This window comes from Conger conger, chromosome 18 (genome assembly GCF_963514075.1).
Source record: "Conger conger chromosome 18, fConCon1.1, whole genome shotgun sequence".
NCBI classification, from domain to species: domain Eukaryota; kingdom Metazoa; phylum Chordata; class Actinopteri; order Anguilliformes; family Congridae; genus Conger; species Conger conger.
This window is the reverse complement of record NC_083777.1, coordinates 13,548,225-13,574,900: the sequence shown is the minus strand read 5'-3', so window position 1 is coordinate 13,574,900 and position 26,676 is coordinate 13,548,225. Positions and strand designations below refer to the sequence as shown.

The 26,676-nt window shown below is 40.4% G+C and overlaps 2 protein-coding genes across 11 annotated transcripts in view; one reads left to right on the top strand and one right to left on the bottom strand.

Moving 5' to 3' along the window:
- mgmt (O-6-methylguanine-DNA methyltransferase) overlaps nt 1–5,030 on the top strand; it is a 64,774-nt gene extending 59,744 nt beyond the window's left edge. The window contains exons 6-7 of one of the 3 annotated variants that reach the window (XM_061228388.1): nt 569–681; nt 3,878–5,030. In XM_061228388.1, coding sequence (XP_061084372.1) covers nt 569–681; nt 3,878–3,932 — 168 coding nt within the window. In that variant the 3' untranslated portion in view covers nt 3,933–5,030. Of the gene's footprint in view, nt 1–568; nt 682–3,780 lie in introns of all 3 variants that reach the window. The other 2 variants (XM_061228387.1, XM_061228386.1) reach the window with 2 other exon arrangements.
- Nucleotides 5,031–20,986: 15,956 nt separating this feature from the next.
- Nucleotides 20,987–26,676, bottom strand: part of LOC133118062 (transcription factor COE3-like) — an 89,512-nt gene continuing 83,822 nt past the window's right edge. For 3 of the 8 annotated variants that reach the window (XM_061227729.1, XM_061227731.1, XM_061227732.1), the window contains exons 13-16: nt 26,078–26,261; nt 24,690–24,878; nt 23,390–23,593; nt 20,987–21,583 (exon numbers count right to left, since the gene is read on the bottom strand). In XM_061227729.1, the coding sequence (XP_061083713.1) occupies nt 21,552–21,583; nt 23,390–23,593; nt 24,690–24,878; nt 26,078–26,261 (609 nt within the window). In that variant the 3' untranslated portion in view covers nt 20,987–21,551. The remainder of the gene's footprint in view (nt 21,584–23,389; nt 23,594–24,689; nt 24,879–26,077; nt 26,262–26,676) is intronic. The other 5 variants (XM_061227733.1, XM_061227735.1, XM_061227736.1 and 2 more) reach the window with 3 other exon arrangements.

Below are 26,676 nucleotides of genomic sequence, written 5' to 3'. Positions count from 1 at the left end.
AGTTTTGAAAAATGACCTCAAGGTTCTGAAATTAGTGTCAAAGTGATTGTGAAAAACTGTAAATCAAATGTGTATCAGCATATGAAGATTATAATTTTTTTTTCCATTGTGAATTGAATTGCCATTACAGCACTTAAGCGTGTGAAGCCATAAATGTACCAGTGCTGATACTCAAACGATCTCATTATGTATTATCAATATTCTCTATTGCGGTGGCTTTATATTAATTAAACTGCATTGCTCCCAATAGGAAGATATTATATGATGTTGGGAATTAAACTTTTATGTCTAAACATATCTCCACCCATTCTTTACAAAAAGCAACTATTTACATGGTGAAATTAGTAAAGCTTCCTGTTTCTGTAATGAAGTTCAGGCAGCTTCCTGTTTCTGTAATGAAGTTCAGGCAGTTTCCTGTTTCTGTAATGAAGTTCAGGCAGCTTCCTGTTTCTGTAATGAAGTCCAGCTTCCTGTTTCTGTAATGAAGTCCAGCTTCCTGTTTATGTAATGAAGCCCAGCTTCCTGTTTATGTAATGAAGTCCAACTGAATAAAAATGTGTTCCTGCAGGTCCCTCTGTTGATTCCATGCCATCGGGTGATAAGCAGCAGTGGTGAGAGTGGCAGCTACATGGGCGGAAAGGGAAACCATCTTAAAGAGTGGCTGCTCACACACGAGAGACTGTAAGGAGCCACACACATAGACACACACACACACACAAACACACACACACATGCACACATACACACACACACACACACCCACATACGAACACACACACACACACACACACACATATACAAGCACACACACACACACACACACACACACACACACACACACACGCACTCACAAACAGACACACACACACACACACACAGACACACACACACACACACAATGAAGCAAATAACTCATACATTTAACTCTCAGTTAATAAAATAACCCTCGCAAATGTTTATTGCATCCAGGATTTTACTAAATTTGTTTGCCCAAGAATCAGAAACTTCAATGTCTATTGTATTACTAAATTTTTTGGTTTTCCGTTGGACGACTTGAAAGTCTTTGATCTGTACTTTTTTTTTCTGCATTCAGTGCACCACACCCAGGCTTTTCTTTAATTGTGTTGTGGAAGTTTTTGTAGGAAGTGGTTAATTTATCTACTTCCTGTGAAACCACAGAGGAGCATATCACCTTACCAAATCACGTACTACACACAGCAAATAACCTTCGAGCACTCAGACGGAAAAAACACAAATTATCATTTACTGCTTTATGAAAGAAGTATGGTTACATTATGGCATAGCCTATATGATGTGCTAATATAACCTGTATAAGAAGATCATATACTCAACGTGTGATGGGATAAAATCTGAAGTAGAAAATATTGCTTGCTTTCAGTTATGTTTGCTTTACAAGTGAAATTGTCTGACCAAATCTTGAAATGAGTAAAACTGTTTCACGTCATTGTCAATCTTTCTTGTTTTATTTTGCAGAAAAGTAATAGAAATTAAAATTTTCCTTGAAAATTACGTGATGGATGTGTGTCTGTGTTACTCTGGGTTAGTTACCTGGTTTAATGTAGAAATCACACTGACATGTGAATACTTGTGTCCATGTTATTAAATCTCTCCTTTCTCTATTGTCCTGGTCTGTTTCACAATGAGCCTAATGGTGCTCATTATCCTATTAATTCATGGACACTTCAGCTGCTTTTGTCTGCTTATATTTAGAGAGCTGGAATGATTTTGTGGCATTTGTTTCACTCATTACATTCTTACATTGTTATCCATGAACAAAAAGCCTTTTAGATTTAAAAATAAGTATGAATAATGTGTACTAAAATAAATACATTGAAGTGTCTTTAACATGAAGATTCGTGGAGAATTAAACATGTTGTTCTATATTGAGTTGGTCATGTTCATCTGAACAATTTGAATGGAATCCTGACTGAGATAGAGAGACATGGTCCTGTTCCACTTTAGGTCCTGTTCCTGAGTTTGTTTTGTGTTCCAACAGTGAGCAGTGCAGATTACTGGGTTCACATAGAAATGCACACATACGCAAACATGTGTATACATTAACATACTTGTGCACACACCCACATATGCACACATATACACAAACATACACTTACACACACATACATGCACTTGCACACATACACACACGCATACACAAACATACTGTACTTGTACTCAAATACACGCATTCACACACAAACACACACATACGTGCACATGCACACATACACATTTGCATACACGCATACACAAACACACAGTACTTCTACACACAAAAACACACACTCATATACACTTGTATTGTAAATACTTAAGCAGTGGCTCCAGTATCATGCTAATTGTGTGGACTGAACTGTCGGCCCACAGCCTAGGGTCCCTGTGAGCATGCTTAATGCGGTCGCTCCTGCCCCGCTCCGCTGAATGTGTTCATACACGTGGTATTTTCAGCAGGTCACACGAGTCAGACAGGTAGATGAAGAATGGGTCCTCACTCCAGCCGCTGATTTCTGAGGCCGCTAACGACGCCACGAGCCGGAGGCTAGCGCTAGCGCTAATGAAGGTTGCCGTGACACCGGAACCTCCAGGGGTTCCGTTCGGAAAGGGAGACAAGTCAGCCTTACCTCAGAGGTGCGCTGCTAGTGCTAGCGTCCCATTCCGTCTTTATGGATTTCTTGCCTGTTTGAATGTTTCAGCTGTCTCTAGTATGTGAATACTGTAGTGACTTAAAGCTAAGGAGATGAATGATACAGGGTATCTAAATCTGTAAAATACATAGGTGCAGAAAGAGCTGTTTCAAGTTAGAATGAATTAGCTATATATATATATATATATATTTATATTTATATATGAGATGCTCTTCTACATACCACTGTTGTAATGTGTGGTTATTTGCTTTACTGTCATCTTCCTGTCAGCTTTGACCGGTTTAGCCGTTCTCCTCTGACTTCTCTCATTAACAATGTGTTTTTGCCCGCAGAACTGCTGCTCACATTGCATCATTCTCTGCAAACTCTAGCGACTGTTGTGTGTGAAAATCCCAGCATTTTGTGAGATACTCAAACCACTCTGTCTGGCATGAACAATCATTCCATTGTCAAAGTCACTTACATCACATTTCTTCCCCATTCTGACATTTTGTCTGAAAAACAGCTGAACCTCTACTTTCATGCATTTAGTTTCTGCCACATGATTGGCTGATTAAATATTTGCACTAACAAGCTGGTGTACAGGTCTACCTAATAAAATGGTCACTGAGTGTATATAGACTAATAATCGTATATGTGAAGTCGTAAACACAAAGGTCAGGTGGCACCAAGTATCAGGTAGGCCTTTGTGTGTTATTTCAGTTTGATGTTTGGAGAGTTGTAAAGAATGGCCACCTCTTTCCCGGAGCTGAGCAGTCTGTTTCCCTCCATTTTGTGTCATTAAACTCAGTGATACAGAGACTGGCTTCACTAATCTTTGGAGACGCGGACTAACTGCCCTCTTGCTCAGTACTCGTGCTGTACACTTTAGTCCAGAGTAGTGTTTAATTACTCTATTTTCCCTCCTGTCTGCCGTGGCATGCATACTAGCTGGCTGTGCCTTTAAGGGCCTTAACACCACATCCCCATCAGCAGCGTCTTCTGTAAATTACCGCTGTAATTTGTAGTATTATTTCGCAGTGGTGACCCAGCCTAGTGTGAAACTGGCAGCCATGTTGAGATGCCTTTGACAAGCCCTTGTGTTACCGGTCTGTTAACCTCCTGTCTCCTGTAGGTCAGAGCGGCCTCCTCTGTCCACTATGCAGATATTGCCTCCATTTTGTCCCCCTGCTCATGGAATGTGATTTGAACCGAGTCCCGCTGTCTTGCAGTCTTTCCAAAAGCAGACCCCGACCCCTCCCCCCGGCCCCCTCTTCGGACCGCTAACGCCGTGTAGCCGCGCAGCCGGCTGTGAAAGCTGCCTCTACTGCGTCCAATACCGCCGCACGCTGTTTTAGCCGCTTTCCAGAGAGGGAGATAATGAAAGTTCCACAGAAAAAAAGAAATATTTCTGTAATGAAACAGATACCATTGACCATGGAAAATAGCTGGAGTAGTCATTTATATATTTATTTTGAATGAGAAAGAGAGGGACTGAGAGTAGTTGTGGGGGCCTGTTTTTGTATCTTTTTCTGTATCTTTTGTCTCACCCCTCCTCATCCTCCATCTTTTCTCTGAATCTGGCTGTTATCTAATGGAGGAAATGCTTGTTGCTTTGCCGTTTTATATTCAAAAGGAAAGGCGGCACATGAATTCCTGCCATGCAGCCGAGTCCCGCAACCTGCGCGGGCGGCTTCCATTTTCTACTGAAGTACGGCTCACCACATCCTGCAATTAGCAATTACTCTCAGATTATGGTTCAGATTTCAAGATTATTTTATAAAATTACTGCAAAGAAAACCCACCCAGTGATTTATTTCTTAAATTGACAACCTACAAACGTCTGAACCTGAATGTAAACATGCTTTTGTATAGTTTCTGGTGATATTGCAAAAAGTGTGTCTTTGTATATCTACAGTATATTATATGTTTCAATGTGTGTCGTAAGAACCTTACATTTTGCCATGAAAAACAGTACAATGTCCAGTACAAAGTATCGTTCATATAAACATATAATGACACAATGCAGAATAAAACATTAACCCTTGTTATGTCTGAGACCCCAGTCTTAGTGTTGAAATATGCACTCACTCATGGTCATTTGTCCACTTAAAATTCTGATATTGGATGAGCATAATTCCTGCAAACTTGTCATAAATATGAGCAGATTCGTGCACGAGGGGAAGCACTGGTGACTGCAGTTGGTGCAGAGAGATCCACCTTTTCGGCTTTTGGGGCTTTTTGGAGGAAAACGGTGTTCTTGAGATCACATTCCATTGGCTGTTTTCATCAGTGCCAGGTTTGATCTGCTTTCCTGTCCAACCCCAACACCATCCAGCAGAGATGACAACAGAACTCTGGAATGAACTCTTAACTACTACTAAGTTTAGAGATGGTGCCATTAAACCTGTCGAATGGGAATCGCATGGCGTAGAATTTGTAGACTCAATAATATCATACAGACCCAAATTGGCAAGTCGTTGTATTTATGAAATAAATCAATGTGTTCATTTTTGCTTTGACTAATGTCACATTTTTTCTAAAGATTGGAAACTATTCAGTGTGACAAATACGCAATAATAGAGGAAATCAGGAAGGGGACAAATATTTTTTCACGGCAATATCGAGTGTGGTCTGTAAGTATTTGTAAAGTGGTACAATTTTTGTTATTTTGGCTCTGCTCCAGCAAATGTCATTAACTGGCTCCAATGGCAATCAAAAGCTTAGAATCAAAACTAGGTACTGAATACCCTTTCATATACATGCAGTAAGGAAGCAATTGAATACACCTTTTGGTCCCCTAAAATGGGTGGGCTGTGTATAAAATGGGATTTAATTCCTTCACGGATTACCGGATATGGTAAATACCCTCAAATTAAAGCTGACAGACTGCATTTTACCCTCATTATTTATAATTCCATTTCAAATCCAATCTGTTGGAGTACAGAGCCAGAACAGAAATTGTACGACTGTCCAAATACTTACGGACTGCACTGTAATTAATTGCATTCAATTGTGTAGTCTACTATCATATTAAAATATGTGCATTCAGCTTAATTATCTGTTTTGGTAAGTACTAGTTCTCATTCTGACCTGATTTGCTTCTTTGCTTTATGGTGACATCCTTAGAGTACAAAGCAAGTGTATTGGAGTGATGTTTTTCAATCGTAAACCACTTTTTAAAAATGTTTATATACATGTGGGGAAGAAAAAATAAGTTAGCGAGTCAACTTGGATGAACGGGGTGTACTTTACATTGTATGTGTTGATTAAGCACTTATAGGAACTGCATAATGGCATTTCTCACAAGATTGGTAAATTAGAAACACGTGCACCCCCTTGGGGATTCACATCTACCGAAGTGTGTTTTTATTCTTCATTGGAGTGATTATTTTTTCACAGTTGGGTTTCCTCAAGAGACACGACATGTTGTCTTCTTAAATCTCCAAGGCCAGCCAGCCAATAATCACTCATTAGTTATTATGTGAAAAAAAATGCTTTCCGTTAATAAGAGAAAAAATAATTCAACATATGCCATATGAAAATAACAGAAACCACAAAGTCTTAAATTAATCTATTGCCTGTAGATATTATTTAAATTTGAATTGTTCTCAGAGTATAATAGAGCACCACTAACTCACGCAAGTCAGATGTCATGCCTTTCATTATCATAATCATATCAGATTGATTTCCTCCAACCCCGTCTGGATTTGGGGTTTACTACTGCCTATCCAGTGCTTTTGGGTCATGTTTTTGAGCTTTCCATATCACGCTGGTGCTTTCAATTTATGTTCCATACTGATTCAAGTCAAACAGTTTGCATATTTGAGGTAGGCCTGCTTTTTTTCGGAGTTGTTTGTCAAACAGATTCCCATGTGACATGATGTATGTTTTTGCATAATTATCGGATGACATTCCTAAATGCTAACACAGAGAACTGACCACAGGAGGCGGAAGGGGTTAGCGAAGGGGTTAGCGACTTAAAAAAAAACCTACAGTATGTCAGTGCTCTTTGTGGTTGCTGTTGTTTTGGACTTAGTCCTAAGAGTTGAGAAAATGCTCCAACAACAGAAGAATTTTTAACACATTTATATCACCCTCTCCAGGACTGAATGCAATAGACCGCAGAACAGATGCTGTTGCGAGGAGTGCTTAGAACACTTGATTCTGATGACCTTTGACCTGCTAGCTGCCACAGGCCTATTGATTTTCAGTGCCTTAAAACTCCCATGCCAGCTCTCCCAAACCCTGGAAACAATTGTGCACAGAAGCTATTCATATACATGTTTTAACATACATTACTACATACAGGTTTATTGTAATATACCACCCCCCCAACCCCCCCAAATGGACACACTCACACACTACAAAATATCAGTTTGCATTTAAATTAAAATAATAATTTATAATTAATAATTTACTTATTTAGCTGACTCTTTTATCCAAAGCGATTGACAGTTGATTAGCCTAAGCAAGGGCCAATCCCCCTAGGAGCAATGTGGGGTGAAGGGCCTTACTCAAGGGCCCAACAGCTGTTCAGATCTTATCGTGGCCACACTGGGGCTGGAACCATCAACCTTCCAGGGCCCAGTCATGCACCTTAACCACTAGCAAAGATTTAAGGAGCTCACTGAGAGGCATATCTGTTTACTCTACAGTCAAAGAGTTGACAGCATTTATGACACAAATTATTTTTTTTCTACTTTCAGATAAAAACATCGTTTTGACCTTCTTTCTTAAACCGGCTGCAGCAGGTTTCAGTCACAATGTGGCAGCGAGTGTGCACACACACACACACACACACACACACACACGCACACAAAACTCACACCGTTTTCACAAAACTGACAGGAGCCGGAGCCAGCAGCCGATACAGCGAAGCAGTTAACGGGGTCATTAACCCCCTCTCCACACCCTTCGGACGACGCGCTCCGCACCCGACTCCTCACGGCAGCTTGTGGAGGGAGCGGGCTGACGCTAAGCAGCTAGCTCAGCAGAGCCGGGGAGGGAAAAAAACCCACTTCCTGTGGATTTACAGCTGCCTCTTCTGTCGCCTCAATTAGCTCTACAGCACACAGATGTTGCCGAAACGCTGCTGCTAATGATACCGCAATAAGCCCAAGATTCATGCCATATTCCGGGGAGCGTAAATTTCTCAAGTGGCACAATTAAAGCCGAGATATTAGGTGGGGGGGCGCCTGGCAGACCCTGGAACTTGGAACGCTCCCCGGCTTTTTAATAACGGGTCAGAAATTCATTCAACTTTTACTGCTGTTCCGAGTCTCCGATAGGCCCCGCGCAGCGGAAAAAGCGCTAACAGCTAGCAGCCACCCAGAGCACATATGGAAGCAGCCAGATTGAAAAGGCACAGTTCGTGAGCACTGTATGCAGAGTGGCAAGCGTCCCTATCTTACATTGGAGGCCTTCTATTCCCACTAGTGTTAGAATTTGGTACATTTACTGAATAGCAAGACATTGTTCTCTCCCGCTCCACCTCAGCTGGTGTGTGGTGAGCATTCTGGTGCAAAATGGCTGCCGTTGCATCACCCTGGTGGGTGCTACACAATGGTGGTTGTTGTGGCTAGTGTCCCCCTCATCACTGTAAAGCGATTAAGTCGCTGGCTGCTGAGAAAAGGGCTATATAAATGCTAGGAATTATTATTATTAATTGCTGTGGAGTGGCATTGTAAGTCATATTCAGCTTGGCTTTGGGCACAAACATGGGCGATTCTTTTTAATGCGGTTTTAAAAGGTACTGGAAAAAGAAAACTTCATATTTGATACTTAAATTACAATTAAATGTTAACACATTACACAGTAATGCGTAATTTGAAATTCTATAAGGAGACTACTGTGTACTGTAAGCATTTCAAAATTCACTGCCTGAGTTTGGTTTGATTTCGAGGACGTCAATAAATAAAGTTTAGTATTGCAGTTGAATGTCTCGGACCACATACAGTACATAGTTACGATTGATTCAATAACCAGTTTCTGGAAGAACAGTCAAAATGATCCTTTCAGTTATATTTTGAATTCAGCTGTTATTCTTAATAATGACAGGGGGCAGGAGAAACATTGCTACGTGTCTCTATATCTTAATAAGGTTTAACTTTTTTGAACAATGCTTTTGATTATTCGGTATAATATTTAGCCTGTCCCCTGTATGTGTGCCAATTATAGCAGTGGATGAATTACTGAAATACAGAGGTTAACTTGGGGCATTGAACACAACACCATTAGCACTGAAATGAGCACAGGACCATACTCGGGTCATCTTCATCAAAACCTGTCAGCCATTTTGTGAGCCCTGTTTGATTTATTGCTGTTATTGTATCCCATCCAGCAGCTGAACAGCGCTTTGTTTGTCTTTAATAAATACCTCATTGATTCTTTGAAAGATAACCGTTCAGAAGGTCCTTGCCGCAAGCACTGAGAAACCACCCTATTAGTTTAGTAATAGCTTTAGATTTAGGGAATTACCAGTCAACCCTGTTGCTGTCTTTTTAATCGCTGTATTTGCACAATCCTGGAAAACAGCTGCGCGTGTGTGTGTGTGTGTGTGTGTGTGTGTGTGTGTGTGCGTGCGTGCGTGTGTGAATGAGAGAGAGAGAGAGTGAGAGCGCAGATGGATGTGTGCGTCCTGCAGGGTAATTTATTGTGTTTATTCTTGGTCACCTTTATCCTCTTTGGAGGTGTAGAGACAATTACTTACAGTTGATGGAAGTACAAAGAAACTTGGCAGAGGAATATTTGCATATCCTAATGACCTGACGTCCCTAGATTTAATAGAAGAATATTCGCATCCACTTTGCCTACGCAATGGTGAACATATTATAGGTAATATAGCGGGCAGCCTGAAGCCTAGTGGTTAAGGTGACTGGGACCTGGAGGGTTGGTGGTTCATGCCCCAGTATAGCCACAATAAGATCCGCACAGTGCTCTAGGGGGGATTGTCCCCTGCTTATTCCAGTCAACTGTAAGTCGCTTTGGATAAAAGCATCAGCTAAATAACAAATAATTATGCATTATAATAACACAGTAACGGTGCAGAAACGGGTGAGACGGGTGAGCTCCATGGTAGTTGTATTGTATTTTCTTTTTATAATATCTTGTTTAAAAAATTAATTACATGAATTGTAATATGTACTGTGTATAGCTAATATTATTATTATTATTATTATTATTATTATTATTATTATTATTATTATTATTATTATAGTGGCATCACATGGATATTTTTCATGTAGGGAAATTATTCCATGTTTTTTTTTTCCACATCGAAAAATAAAGAGTCTAGGTCAAACAGCAGAAGAAATAATAAAACTTATGTTGGTGCTTTAAGGAGAAGCATAGAGTGGATATCTGGACTTGTTCAGAGCAGGATAAACACTGCTTCTACAGGAGAGGAGAGGAGCAATCCCAGTCTGGGCGCTCAGACACTTCTATCTGTAACGTGCTGCTGTGGGTGAAGGGAGAATTATTATTATTACAATTATTCGTAGTAGTAGCAGTAGCAGTAGCAAGAGCAGTAGTAGCAGTAGTAGTCATAGTTGTAGCCATAGTCATGGTTCTCATAGTCCTGGTAGTAGCAGTAGTAGACGTAGTTGTAGTTGTAGCCATAGTCATGGTTCTCATAGTCGTAGTAGTAGCAGTAGTAGTCATAGTTGTAGTTGTAGCCATAGTCATGGTTCTCATAGTCGTAGTAGTAGCAGTAGTAGTCGTAGTTGTAGTTGTAGTTGTAGCCATAGTCATGGTTCTCATAGTCGTAGTTGTAGTTGTAGCCATAGTCATGGTTCTCATAGTCGTAGTTGTAGTTGTAGCCATAGTCATGGTTCTCATAGTCGTAGTTGTAGTTGTAGCCATAGTCATGGTTCTCATAGTCGTAGTTGTAGTTGTAGCCATAGTCATGGTTCTCATAGTCGTAGTTGTAGTTGTAGCCATAGTCATGGTTCTCATAGTCGTAGTTGTAGTAAGTACTAGGAAGAGCATGATGCATACTCCAGCAGTAGCAGTTTGCTAAGCAGACCGTGCGAGCTGAAAAGCCCTCACATTAAGCCATTATTCTCCATCTTACACGAACCCTGAAGCTTAATCTGCGCATCATGATTCATTGTCACTTTGGCATTTATATCCGACTTAGCGTCTCAGGGTTTTCCACTGGTCCACAGGCCTCCCCGGTTATCTCCTTTATGACTGATTATCTCCCCACTATCACCACAGTGGGGTCCCTAATGCTTTCAGTAACTTTCCTAAATGTGTTTCCAGTGCAACCAGTACATGCTTAAGGGCGAGCTGCAGTTACTTGAACTGTGAGCACAAAGAAAGCATTTAAGCCTCCTTTCAGTGTTATGGGGGGCTCTGGGCGGCCATCTTGCGTCCTAGTTTTCGTATATTACAGCCTTTTGTTTTGTTATAGCAGGTGACACATTGTTTAGACTTGTGTTAGCCAGTGGAGGTTTTTTACAAGGCCACAATGAAACAGCTGTTAGGCATCATTGTTTTCTGGAAAATGTGACTTGCAATAATCAACATGCAGTAGAACCTTTCAGGAACTTTGAAAAGGAAGTCAAAATGTAGTCATGTTCATTAAAATCCTCTGAATCCATTATTCGAGGCTATATATTTTAAGAGGTTAATTTTGCAACTATAAATACTTTTATAAGTTAATAACGACTGAATAACTGGTATATAATATTCAGACCACCCAGCTAAGCTTAAACTGCTGCAAGCAATGTTAATAAGTCCATGCAGTAATGCAGTCTTGCATAATCTTTACACATAAATGTATCAAGAAGCACATTAAAACGAGTGTTTAATTGTACACAAGAATGTACCATTGTTTTTGGTTTGGAATGGCACTCCCTTGCAAACATGCTCCAAATTCAGATTTCAGATGGGTCCAACAGGCAGTTCTTCTCATTTTAACCAATGATTATAACAAAGAAAATCCAAGTATTATATATTAACCACTTGGCAGAAATATATCTTTCAATATCTTTGACATCATAAAAGTGTCACGGATGACAAAAACATGTTGCAGTAAAAATAGTTTACGCCAGAACCTACAGGGAAATTGTTAAAGGCGAATTTAGGAAAAATTGAATAAAACTGAAATATACTGCTTCCTGAAGTACTCAGCCACCTGTGCCATGGTGGCTTTTACTGAATGCAGGTGCAAAGAATCGCCTTAATGAGGCTTACAACATGTTGAATGGCTACCTTAACAAGTCTTACAAAGCCATGATTGGCCACCTTAATGAGTCTTACAACGAGTTGATTGGCCTGTGTGCTGACTACCTTGCTTTCAGGATAAAAACACCTGTATTTGCATCCGGTGCTGGGTGGTTAGTGCATTTGAAGGAAAGAGAAGGGTTAGCAGCTTTCTCAGCAAGTCAGAAATTAAGTTTTCACAGATTAGTAGGATGTAAAAGACAATTGAAATGTTTGAGTATCTCAGTGAGTCTATTTGGCTGAATAATTGAGTTCTGTTTTTATCGAACGGCTCTATTAGGAAATGGCCCCCAGCTTAGCAAAAATAACTGGTGAGGGAGGTGACCATGAAGCAAACTGTTTCTTTAATGGAGCTACAGTTCAGTGGCTAAGAGTGGAAAACACTAGTCAATGTTAAGAGCCTACTGCATCAATCTGTGTTCTCAAAGCATACAAAACCTGTTCAAATGTGGGAAAAGATATTTCTGGTCAGATTACCTTAAAACAAATCTTGAAATGATGAGAAAAAAAAAAAAAAAATATATATATATATATATATATATATATATATATATATATATATATATATATATATATACAATTCTTTTTTGAAAATAATTATGCCGTTATCCATTTTGTTAAAGCTTACATTTATTTAATCTATGTATATATGGCACATTATTTTATTCTTTCTGTGAACATTTGTATGTTTGAGTGAGGGAGAAAAGAAAAAGAAATCAGGATAACCGCTCAGTCCTCCCTGAATGAAAGCTTTAGTTCTTCACCCTTTCTGAATTCCCACATTGCACTGCCATTGTGGCTCTATCTGTGGGGGCTTTTCATTGATGGTTTTGTTGGGCAAACTATCGCTTTGTGTGTGATCCCTTCTCTAAAGTGTTCATTTGAGTAATATTGGTGAAGACTCTTCCATTCAGTATCAGAGCTGTTTTGTAGAATTTTAGCTTCTTCCCACATGACGCCTATACAGTTAATATAAATGTTGATATTTAAGTATGGCTGCCACACTTCTCCAAAATAGCAATACTTGTCCCTACAATGTTTGAGCTTATGCTGTGAGTCATCGTCTGTGACATCATAAGGCCCCTCCCTCAAATGTGGCAACTTGCAACCAGCTTCTATCACCAAGGAGACTGTAAAACATTGATTATGCAACAAATTGCAAGTGGAGGGAAGCCAAAATCTGGATCACTGCACTGCATCAACCCCACCCCACCCCCAAGAACAGACAAAAAACGAAGCAGTTTATCTAAAATAAACAATGCCGGCAATGCTCTAACTGCAAAGCTTTATTCCTTATGAAATTTTGAATTTTGTCAAATTATTTAGACTCATGTTTTCTTTAAATTCAGTTTAAATTCAGTGCTGACACATGGAACCACATTTAAACAAGGCTACATATTTTACATCTTGCTTGATCATGTTTTCTTTTTAATTGATTTATCCCACCAATTAATGTGTGTGTGTGTGCGTCTTTAAAGAAAGCAAGCTGATCATATTTGTCTGAGATTCTTCATCAGCTGATCTGTCACAGCCAATGCCGCAGCTCTTACTGGCAATCTGCTGGAAAAAAAACATTTATCTATGAAATATTTATTCAGTTATCTGATGTCCATTTTATGGTGTAGTTGCGGGTAGGTTATGTTTACAAATTAAGAGTTGATTTGAACACCGAATGCTTAATTTGAATTTAGTCATTAGTTTAATTAACTGTTTAGTTAAGACCACAAAAAAACACTCATTCATCTGTGATACTGTGACCTTGAAAAGGGGTAAAGTGTGGTGATTATAACAAATGTAGTGTCTCCCATAATACTTGTTTACATCGAAACCGCCGTGTGAACTGTATGGTAATTAATCCTCTCCTCTGTAGGAAACTGTACAGTTTGTGTATTTTCCCCATCCATAGATGCGTGAAATGTACCGCTTCTCAGTGCGATATTGAGAGAAAATTCTGTAATGTACAAAAGAATACACATTTTCAAAATCTGACAGTTGCCAAACAGAACAACTGACTGGGTCAGAATGTGTCCACACACCATTTGTTCCCCAGGGCGACTGATCTCTCCAGCACTTATCTTCTGGTGCTGGCTAAAGACCCTCTCCTCAGTCTCCTCAGAGTACACCTAGAGCACACACCTACGCTCAATAAAAGTGTAACTTCAATAACCCTTACTTACTCCTCTATCCCTTACAAGAAAATATAGTGTAGTCAGTGGATATTTGTATTTAGTTTTATATGCTAAACAAGTGTGTGAAGCCATCTTGTTCTAAAAAACTTTCGTCAGTCAACAGCATCAGCCCAATGATGTAACCATAAGTCTAAGATATGAAACAGATATCTGCTCCTGATGAATTATCCTTGTTTGGGAGCAAACTGAAACGTTGCTCACATTCTTCTTGCCCGTGATGTATACTGTCACCCTGGAAGTCGACCTCTCTGGCAGGAGAAAAGTTAAGGTCAATATTGCTCCTCTTTGAAAAATAGCTGCTACTTCAGGAATAATTGCACTAATAACAACGACAACAGATGCACCCGGTCAGCAGTAGACCTCTTTGATTGCGTGACACCTTGACCTCTGCCTTTATTTGAGAGCCTCGGCCTCCTTCTAGGAGTCTCTGGCAGGTTCGGGTTATGAGCTATTATTGACTTAGAATGTATAAATATTTAATGTTCACATTAAAAAAATGGCAGAGCACGGCCATTAGGTTGGGCTGGACAATAAAGAGCCTTTCCCTGTGATTGAGTGCCGGATACTCAGGGCCGGACAGCTTCTGAGGAAAGCCTTTTCAAACGGGCAGACTGATACGGAAGCACGAGAGTTAGCGTTAGCTCTTATTTTTATTTTATTCTTATTTGTCCATTACATCCTATGGATGCAAACTGAGAACACGTCTGCAATTGCCAGGAATCGAAGCCATGTTTTTCTTTTACCAACAACAATAACAGAAATCACATTCGATACCCTGTAAGGTAAATTTAGCGATGGATATTTCCTGGTCAGCTGGGTCTGGTCTGGTCTGTTATGTGGTCATAGCTCATGGCTTGGATGACATGGGCCAATCAGGTGAATTGTCCTTTAATGTTTATGATGACATCACAACTGAGCGCTCTGCACAAAACATCAGCATAAGCAGTGTAATATATAGGCAGACCAATGCATGCTGACGGATTTTCAATATCCATTACAAGCATTAAATAAGCATGCTATGTTAAGCATAGCAGTATATCCATCAGTTAACTGTACACATCTATGATTGGTTTTCTTCCCTTTCAAAGACTGTGATCGAATTAGAAATCTTTATTGAGCCATCATTCATCTCTGATTTTTTCACAAAGTACACAGTAAACAATACAAACTAAACAAGTTATAATTTGAAAACCAAATATGGTTTAATAGGACAAATGAAATTGTGTTTGTACATAGTACATGTACATGTACTTGGTTTAACGTGCCACCATTCAACACCTATTAGCAGCTCTTGCTTGGAACATGTAATAACAAGTAATATTTCTTTCAGTGGGGTTTTGGCATCTGAACTCACAGTTTGCTAACCTTACCCCTTGCCTACTCGCAGCGCAACCAGTACCAGACAGGTCCCGGCACCAAAGTGACAAAAACAAAACATAAAAAAAGCAGAAAAAGAAACGCAGTGGAAAACCAGGCATGGGAAGACCTGGGGCCTGTATGGTGAATCAGGGTTACTGAGTCAGCATGATAACTGCATTAAAACATGGAGCCCTTCCAAATCTGGAGCATGACTGAATCTGGACTGGTTTTTACCCAGCACAGCTAACTCAGGAACTCAGTTACACAGCTAACTTGGTAACCCTGCTTCGTCATACAGGCCCCTGGTCCACCTTAGCGCGTGGCACTAGTCACAGGTGCTGAGAAACTGCAAGTCAGTCCTGCGATTTGATTTCAGGCTTCCCTTCCGTATGACGAGGGGTTAGGTTTCCGACGATAAAAGCCAGGCCGGCCGATTCTCCGGGGAGGGATATAAAGGAGCCCAAATTCTTTTGTGCCGGCTCTTTCATTGTGCCGGTGGAGAGGACACGCCAGGCTCCGGAACTGTCCGGAAGGTAAATAAGCACAAGGGCGCTCCTTTGGCGTGTTGACAATGCGACTATCGTCAGGACTCATTATCTGCGGAGGCGTGAGACCCCGGCTCGCCGGAGACTTAATAAGCAGCAAATCACAGATGCCACCCCTCCGCAGTCTGTTAATTGTGTGTGTTCTGTGGAAAGATGATCACGCCGACCGTTGTCTTGATGAGAAATTGACATTTTCCGACCTGCTCTCCTCAGCCCACTCAGGAAGACAGATAAGACGTATAGTTGTTTTAGACGATAGTCACCATTCTTTCGAGAGCCTTTCTATTGCTCCGGTTGACCCAGTTGATGAGTATGGATTTCACAAGGGCCTTTTCAGGATCCGAACTATAAAAGACTCAAAACGATACAACCCCTTTATAGACAAAAGATAACCTTGCCCTTTGAATATATTGATTCTTTATTAACCGGGAGGTTTTAATGCAACGGAACGAGGCATTCGGTTGAAGTCCATTTGAAGCGCTTTGAATAATCTTTTAAAAGCTTGCGAGATTTTAAAGAGGTTACATTACAGTAATTGGCACGCACATTAAAACTTGACTTTCTTGGGTGAAAAAAATACCGATTGAAATGAGTGAAATTAATTTTTTCTGAAAGACCGTATGTCTGTTATTATGGTTATGGAGGTATTCAGAACCAGAATGAATTGCACCTTTTCCTAAATACGACTTAGCAAAGCACTTCTGATTTTAATCGACAATTTTCCTGAGTTAATGCATATTCCTAATGCTACAGTATAGGCACTCCACTGTCAATACTCAGGAAACAGACTTTTATTATGATAGAGCATTGTAGGCTCTAATTTGGACTACTCAACATAGCATGTATTCTAGTTCCTTCCTGTCATTAGTAAAATTGACATATTGGAACATATGTTTTGAAGAGTAATATCTTAATTTATAATTTGTAAGTCATTCAGGAGGGATTAGGTTTGATATTCAGGTTTGAAATACCGCTGGCTTGGATCCGCACATAGTGACTGCTATGATTACAGTTAAATTTCAGGACATTAAAGACCTATAATCCATGGGTAGTCACGGAAGCAATTTAATGTGAACTTCTCTCTTTTCATTTAATAGGTTTTTGACATTTCTGTGGCCAGCCAGTTCACGAGTTGTTTGTGACCGAAATAAACAACATGTAAAACTGAAAAGGGGTGCACATCATAGCCAATGTGAGCTAATTTAGCTTTTGAAATTCAGTTCCAGAACAGAGGCAATAAGCAATGGCAAAATCCATTTAAGTCCAAAGGAGTATTATTCCTTTATTACACCTGGCCTGGACTCAGAAATGTTTAAATCAGGTCGCTTGCTTGCCTGTGTTTGGAGCGGTTTAATCGAACCCTGGAATGCACACAATTGAACTGATGTGCGCACCAAACAACTGCTTAATTTCTTTGGTAGGAGCACCAAAGCAAAATTATTCCCACTACCACAAAACATAACCTCATCAGCTCCATGCTGTCTTCCATATTCGGTTAATTTCTGTGATCTCAATGCGATCTGTGATCTTCAGCTTTATTTCCATCAGCATATGTTGGGCCAATGAATGAACACATTTTGAGAGTATGTATTGGTCCGCTTATATGTGTGCAGTGTGCAAGGGAATTGTACTAAATAGAAAATGAAACAAAAGTATCAAATTCACTCTGATTCAGACTAATAGGTATGAAAACGACTTTGGGTTCAAGAGCAAGGTTCAAGTTTTCTGAAAGGTAATGCTATCATGTTTAGTGACAGATGGCTAGTTATGTTCTGTACAGTACTTGTGCGATAGCTGTATTATAAAGGTCTAAATGGAATGAGAAGGATGGTGAACCTTGGCCTATGGACAGCCAATATTTGACAGATACTTGCTGCTGTCAATCATGTTTAAAATACATCGCTCACAACGGCGTTCATGCTAAATTTACGTGCATCTCCAATTTATTATACACAACACACTGACATTTCCAAAGCTCTTAAGCATGACTTACTTGTTTTGTGCTCAAAGTACGTGAAAGTGTTATTTCTGTTACTGGCCCCTGGTCAATACATGGTCTTACCACACAGGAAAATAAAGGCTGCTCTATTGTTGAGTGCCATCTGGGGTTCAAAATCAATAAGCATTAAGGACAACGCAATAACGCAGTCGTGTCAGTTGTAGTTTAGGGTTCACTGACTTGACTACAAGGCTAGTTCCCCACTGGATGTAAAGGAAGTGAACATTTAAAAAGCCCAGTTTTTCATTTCACCCCAAAAGCATCTGGTGTCAAGGCTACTTCAATCATGTGTTAAGTTCAAATGGCCCCTTGGTTTTAATGCTCTTCTGAATGTAGTTTGGAGACGCCAGTTAGAACATGAGCATCCACTGCAGACTGTGACACCATCCCTTGAGACGCAATAAGAGCGTGAATAGTTTCCTTTTGCAGGGGACCTTGGTCTTTAGCTGTTTGGGCCAATAGTGTCTCTTGCTGTGCAGAACAGAAGCTGTGATCCATGGTCCATGGACTGAATCCCACAACAGGTCTACCCCTGCTATGCACTCACTGATTGGTTGTCCCTTTTCCAAAAAATGAGAGTCATTGAGTTTGGTGAGAGAGTTTCTTCAGCCTACAAATGAATCATCTTGCTTTATATTCATTCTTGCAACCTGGATATAGGCTTCATATACAACACCCCAAACTGCGGTAGCCTGTTATATTTACCCCAGTTGGCAGTACTGGGGTAAATATAGGTCACCAATGTGTAGGTTACTAAGAAAATGGATCAATGTCTCCTCTCCACATGATCTGCTATTTGGACCACGTGCTGGAGCTTACATCTTCTGTGGGCTCTTTTTGTCTGCTACAACAGCATCTGTCTTGATATATTGGGTCCCATCAACTGTCCTACCCAGTGCTGCCATAGAGAGGATGGTGGGAGAGGTTTGAGTGTCATAAACCTTGTATCGGGCCGAGCTACAATGATCTGTCAAACACTGGTTTCTTTGAACCAATCAGCAGGTTTGCTCCAAAATCCAGTTAGCCCAATGTGATGAGTGAGTAGTAACGCTAAAGATTTGTGGAACTCCAAACTCTACCACCAGCACATTCGGCATTTAGAAGGTGCAGATTTCATGTAGGCCCATATTGAGCAGATATGATGCCTTTGAGGGTGTCATGTGATTTGTCAGGCTCAAAGCTGATTGAAGGCCCTCATCAACAGGCTTCTGTGATGCATACCAGGCCGTGGATATCCATCCACTCAGGTAGATTTTATGAGAAGCAGAGATCAGGGACAGGTCGGGACAGGTCGGGACCACTCTTAGACGTTGTTCCTACCTAAAACAAATTCTAAATATGAGAAAATTGGTGAATGTGACAAGTCTGTTCATACAAGTGGTTCTTGCATGAGGCCCAATGACCGTAGGCTGTTCAGGACTGCATACTACGTCTCTTAAATGTCAAAACTATCTTAAAAAAGTTATTGTGGAAATAATGGCATTAGGAAGTATTCCTTCGAAAAGTAAAAAAAAAATAATAATTTTGAAGTATACCATAAAATATCAAATTGAAATGTGTGCATCATTTTACAGTGGCTTGCAGAACACTGAAAACAGCAATTCAAGCAGAGGGCTCGGGATCATGATGGGTTTTATTTTAGAAAAAAAAGAAAGTTTGTGCTTTCTACACCATAGCTCATTTTTCTGAATTAATGGTTGGCATGTGTGGTCTACGGATCTGTTAAAACAGCAAGGAGAAAAACAAGAACAAACTGGAAAATAACAAAAATAACTAAATGGATACTCTCAAAGATACTCTCAAGAAGTCCACTGTTAAGGCATCATAAAAGTTTTTTTTTTTTTTCTTTCTTACAAATTAAAAGATAAAAACATCAGCGGTTCTTTACATTTCCGTTCCAAATTTATACGTCTTGGTTTCTGTTCCCTGTAAACACGGTTAAGCTATGTGGCAAAGTAAAAATGAGTGTGTACATTCTACAAAATGAAAATTAAAAAAATTACAACCACAAATCATCGAATCAACGAGTCATCCCTCTGGGGCATCTGGACATGCACATTTTTCTACGAGTAGTATTACAGCCATGTGTCACAAACAATTTATTTGACTATACAACAAACAGTTTTTTATTCAAAAGATTTTGATAACTTAAAAATTAATATAAAAATAAACAATGAATTTGACTATTCCTTTCAAAAAATGGACGGAAAGTCTGGACAAAGTAACAAAATTTCTGAAATACAAATGAAATGTCTGCACATTGCATTCTGTTAATACAAAAAAAGCGGATGAAGGCAACGACTCTTGGCTTAATGCTCTCCTGCATCGTGATACCAGGCCATGACAAACAATACGTACAAAGATCAAATAAAACGATGAGAGAAAATGTACAAAATTTCAAAGATAAATACAATATTTATAATTGATATGTTACAAAAATTCCCTTGGTGACCGCAAGTGTGTTTTGTGAAAGAAATAATCGCAACGAGTGAGACTTCCACTCTTTGCCAGTTTCACAAAGAATAAAAAGCTCATTCTAAATATGCAAGTGGAACTGAAAAAATTCAAGACAAGTGTATAAATATTTAGCTACAACTTTGGCAAAATCACAAAAGTCTACCTTTTTTTCTTTTTTTTAATAACCACATACAAAAACACATTTGGGAATAAGGAGCTAGAATTAAAAGGACAACTCTCTGGTACAAGAAACAGACTTCACAGTAGCCTAAGAATGCAGTAGTATACAGTGCTAGCAAAAAGTTGAAAAACGTTGCAGATCACACTTGCTCAGACAGGAAGCTCGGGCGGTGGAAGGACATCTTTAACCAACAGACACTAGCATCTTACTCTGTCAGTGTGCTTGTCAAAGGCAAGAAGAATTTTTGCAATATCAAAGTTACAGTTTCTACCTACAATAAGTTACAAAGTTAATTTTAAAGATGACATAAGCATGATAAAATCTCCCCCCACACCCCCCCCCCCTTCCCAACCCGCAGTTATATTTGTAAATTTGTTTTTGTTACATTTTGTTTTCTAAATTATATATTCCATATTGTTTCCAGTTCAACGGTTCACACTAGTCTTGCCCTCCCCCTTTTTGTCTTTCCACAAATAAAAATAGAAAAAGAAAAAAAGGAATTCACATTATAGAGACACACAAGTAGTTGTGAATCTATTAAACTGAATAATGTTCTGAGGCATTTTTCATCAGTGTTATTTTTGTCACAATCAAAAAGGTGCATCCACAGCTCCTCCCCAAAACGTAGTGAGAATTTTACACAGTCAAGATGTAACCAGAAACTTTATACAAAATAGGCATTTCTTCTTTTGTTTTCTTCTTGGCTGAGAAAATGTGAAAATATGCAGAAAAAAACTCAGTAAAATGGAGTTCTCCATGAATTCTCTTGCATGTTGATTCATAATAATTAGAATAAAATCTTTGAAACAAAGTCTCTTTTCTTCCTTCTGAATAACAGAAATTATTCTTGGTTTTATTTGTGATGACGGTGGTTCTTCCGGCATCTTCTGTGTGTGTTAAACATGTCCCCGGTAGAGTGGTGCTGGAGAGAAGGGAAAGTGCAGTTTACATAGGAGGGACGACCAGCCCGGACATTGCTGTGAAGTGAAAAAAAACTTGTTTCAGCAACAACTCTCACCACAAAAACACACACAGACACAGGCCAACATTCAGTTAAATTTGCCAAACACATGGTAAAATAAACATAGTAATGGTATTATAATTCAGAACTTGTGCTGGTTGTTAAACTGAATCGTGCTCACACTGAATGTTCTTTAAAGACTAAAGCAACGATAAGATTTTTTAACATTATGCCTCTGGTCTCTTCACAAATGAAGTTTCTCTTCTCTGCTAATGTTTCTTTAGCATGCTGCTAACGTTTCTCATAATACGCTGCTATCGTTTCTCTTCGTAGTCTGCTAACGTTTATCTTAGCACTCTGCTAATGCTTCTCTTAGCGCTCTGATAATGCTTCTCTTAGCGCTCTACTAATGCTTCTCTTAGCGCTCTGCTATCGTTTCTCTTCCCGGTCTGCTAAAGTTTCTCTTAGCACTCTGCTAACGTTTATCTTAGCGTTGCGCTAATGTCACAAAGCAGGTCGGCTATCTTTACGGCTGAGAAATGGCAACTTCACGCTGGGTGTCACCAGCCACCGTGGAGGCCTTTTAATGGTCAGGAACAGGAGCCCTCTCAGGATCTCCAAATTAAAACCCTTTGTGTTCCCCTACATCAATACTGACGCTGAAGAAATGCCTACACTCCCCCATTCTGCTAACTCTATTTTATCACGAAATCCCAGACAGAAACTCAAGCTCTCTGAGATCAAAGGCAGTCCCTGTGCCATCTGCTAGGCAATCATCAGTAACAGAGTCATCCAAAGACTCCATATACTTGCTCATTTCACTCATCTCGACAATTAGGCGACTAGTGAACTGCTGGACTAAAAATGATTACATTGCTGTTGGTTTATTTGTGCTGTCATGGTTGGAGCGCTTTTAAGTTTGCAAGATCACTTGATGGTGAGGCACTCCTCATTAATTTCTGCCCACCACATATTAATAAGTATGTGCATGTAGCAACATGAACTTTAATTTCCCACTTCATTAATTCAAACATTATTAATCTCACATTCGCACTATGGTTAAACTTGTTTTTAAAGGAATCATGTCGGCCTTGACATGCAAAAAATAAATACAGGACTGAAATTTCATGTTAAATTATTATTAGTAATATACAGACTTCTCAAGCCTGTTCAGAGCTTTTTATAGATACAAATATTTGTGCTTTTGGGGTGTTGAAACTGGTATCTCTTTATGGTAAATTATGCTGTGTTTGTGTTTCATATTATCTTAATGATGTTGCACTCTTCTGAGTTTTAAAATGTGTTTTACCCAGATATAATATTAATATGAAAGCATTTATTTAAGGCAGAGGGATCCCATTAAAAGTCCAGGCTTTAATTGATCATACCCCACTTAGTGATGGGAAAGAGGTTTTACAAATTGGGGTTCAAAATAAAACATGTCAAAGAAACAGATGCATTAGATGTTAGGTACTATTTCAAAATCCCAACGAAAAACCCATCTTTCCTTGATGTATGTGCTAGCACAAGTACCACTTTTCGATTTAAGGAATTTTGAGGCATTCCACTAAACAGCAGGGACGGATCCAGGAGACTTGAGCTTAGCTCAGTCGCTAACGGTCAATACACAAATGAATCAGTCAATAAAGCGACAAGCACTCACATGCGCGTGACTACACAACGGATCAATCCACACGTCCCCCGAGCCATCGACACACAAACCAGTCCGTGGTTCTGCACGGCGCCCGGTACATTTGGGCCGCTCGGTCGGAAGACTCGTGCCCGAGGTGCGGGCCTTCTGCGAATGGGAGGGGCGCCTCACCTTGAAGGCCATTGCCGTTGGCGCTGGTGCAGGAAGGGGGTGGCGAGGCCTGGGGCCTGACGACGGGGGCGAAGGCGCTCTTCTGTTTCACTGCGGAGATGACATGGGCAGGTGAGAAGGAGAAAAGGCTGTGCGCACTGACACTGCTACAGTTTGACTGGAGAGCCAGCGAGGATGCCGCCAGCGTAGGGCTCGAGGGCGCTACTGCAACAAAGCACACAGACCGAGAATTAACCGCTAATACTGCTAATGCTACTATTACTACTGCAACAAAGCACACAGCGAGAACTAACCGCTAATACTGCTAATGCTACTACTACTACTGCTAATACTACTACTACTGCTACTATTACTACTGCAACAAAGCACACAGACCGATAATTAACCGCTAATACTGCTAATGCTACTATTACTACTGCAACAAAGCACACAGCGAGAATTAACCACTAATACTGCTAATGCTACTACTACTACTGCTAATACTACTATTACTACTGCAACAAAGCACACAGAGCGAGAATGAACCACTAATACTGCTAATGCTACTACGACTACTACTACTGCTACCAATACTACTGCTGATACTACTGCAACAAAGTACACAGACCGAGAATTAACCGCTAATACTGATAACACTACTACTACTACTGCTAATACTACTGCAACAAAGCACACAGACCGAGAATTAACCACTAATACTGCTAATACTACTGCTAATACAGCAACAAACTACACATACTGAATTTACTGCTACAAAGCACACATACAGACAATTAACCACAACTACTTCTAATACTAATACTACTGCTACTACACACACAAACACACACTCTTGGGAGGAGAGAACACTGTTAATACTCATAGCTGCTACTACTAGTACTGACTATTAACAGTCTGTGGTGGGTCTGATTTCAGCCCCCATTTAGTCAGCCCTCCTTTTATCCAGTAGAATACACTCCTAAAAAAAATTAAAAAAACAAAAACCAAAGTGGAAATACCCGCACTCTCAGAAATAAAGGTACAGAAGGGCCTGAAAAGGTACAAATGCTTGTTGCTAGTAGCCTGTAGGCACATAAGGTTTTAACACTAGACAGCAATATATTAATTTGGACCTTTTTTTGCTTGGAAAATTTACACATTTGCATCCAAAGAAAATGTTACTGTGCTTTCAGGGTACATTTGGGAAATTTGATCCTTGAAGAACAGAAATGTACCTATATTAATAACTATATTTCTGAGAGTGCAGCAAAAACGAAAGGCATTTTGCAGTGGTAGCAGTGCGAGGTACCTGGATACTTACTGCCATAGGGGGAGTTTCCCGAGGACCCATTGAGGAATCCGGGCGAGCTGGGAACCCCCAGGTTGGACATCCCAGCGTTCCCGTATCCATTCATACTGTTGCTGACGCTGTTGTAGTTGGACTGCTGGGGGGTGCTGCTGGGTATGTACCCCCGGGGGGACACACTGCCCGTGTTTCGGCTGTAACCCACTGTGAGAGGAAAAGAGCGGGGTGTGTTAGGGCTGCTCTGTCAACCTGCACTGCAAAAGCCAAAAGATGTGTCAACCTACAAGTCTTACATTTAGACAATCTTATTTTTTGCAGTTTAACTCATTACAAGATTTACTGTTGTAGTAAACAGTAACTTAAAGCAAGCTAATATTTTGTACCTGAGGGGAGTTGAACATAAGATTTTAAGTCTCATTACAGGGCTAAAACACTAAAGCACTTGTTGCAGTTTATGCAAATGCTGCACAGAACCCTGTCAGTGTGCTTTGCTTGGCTAGGATTTTAAACCTCAGAGTAAATGGAGCACTCTGAACTAATGATTTATCAAAGAGAGCTGTCCGAGATAACATGAGAGTAGCAACGCATGGCATATCTGACATAAGAAATCGCTAGATGAACAACAGCAATTATACAACGACAACAGAAAATAGCGACCAACACTGCATGTGCTAACACCATTAGGCTATTTATGTGATTTTGTGATGTGAACAATGGGTCCTGACACAGCATCTTAGTGTCACAAAGAGGTGGTTTCATTAGTCCACTGGAGTTCTTTTAATGATTTAATGAGACAACATGCCACGCGGTCTGATTAATTCATCTGACTACTTCCTGAAAGCATCAGCAGGGCAGTGTTTTGTGTGCAATGACTTAATCCTTAACACGGATAAAACATTAATAATTGCAACAAAAAGAATAATTGCAACATCAATAATAATTGCAACATCAATATTAAGCTGCCACTTTTTTCAGATGTGTGTTTGCATGTGTGTGTGTGTGTGTGTGTGTGTGTGTGTGTGTGTGAGCGTTTGAGCCTTACTGAATAAGCGTGAGCGCGTCACACACGCGTGTGTGAACGTGCCCGGGCCGGCTCACACATCCCTGCTCTCCGGTGGAGATGGAGGAATATTCCCCGCTCTGACCTGACATTAGCGGCAGTGACAGTGAACAGATGTAAAGCGCTTATCGGCCGCGGCGCTAAGTGATTACCGCGCGCGGCCACTCTCCGCCAGGCAAACGGCGACAGTGTCAGCCGTCCTCCGGGGAGATTAATTAGGGCCCGGCCGGGGCAGATACCGGGGCCGGGTGAGAGAGGCCACACCAGGTAAGGTTGAAGGAGGGGGGAGGAAGTAGGTCTAGTTTTCACAGCAGAGCTTATCTGAACTCTACGGTACCCGTACCCTGGTCGTTGCCCTGCGACGTCTCCGACACGTTGACCGCAAGCTGGCTGCCGAAGGAGTTGACCCCCACTCCCATCATGCCCCCGTGAGACGCGGTGTTGGCCAGCGACGGTATCTGGTTGTGATTGCGCGGTACGCTGTACAGGGCCTCCGCGATATCCGCCGCCCGCTTCAGGATTATCTCCTGGAAGAAGCAGAAGAGTCGAACAATGTTATCAACGTTCAGCTGCCCCTCCTCAGCTGGGAGACTGTCTCACTGTGTTTACACGCTACGTGTGTACATCCAGAAAAATAGCCACAGCCACTCAGTACCCACTCCATGGTGAATACATTAGCGGGGATTCAATCAACACATGTCCTTAATTTTGACTTGGAGATCAAAGTGTTTATTTGTTTTCGTTCTTCACGAAGACATTTTGGTGAAGACTAGTATGACAAAACGTATACAAAATCATAAATTTACCAAATAACTAACTTTGATTCTGGCATGCAAGCTATTGATTAATTTGATCATAAAACCCATAAATGATATGCTCACACACCCAAAGATCAAACGATACATTTTCTCATTCGGCACTTTAAAAAGGCATTCACGTGTA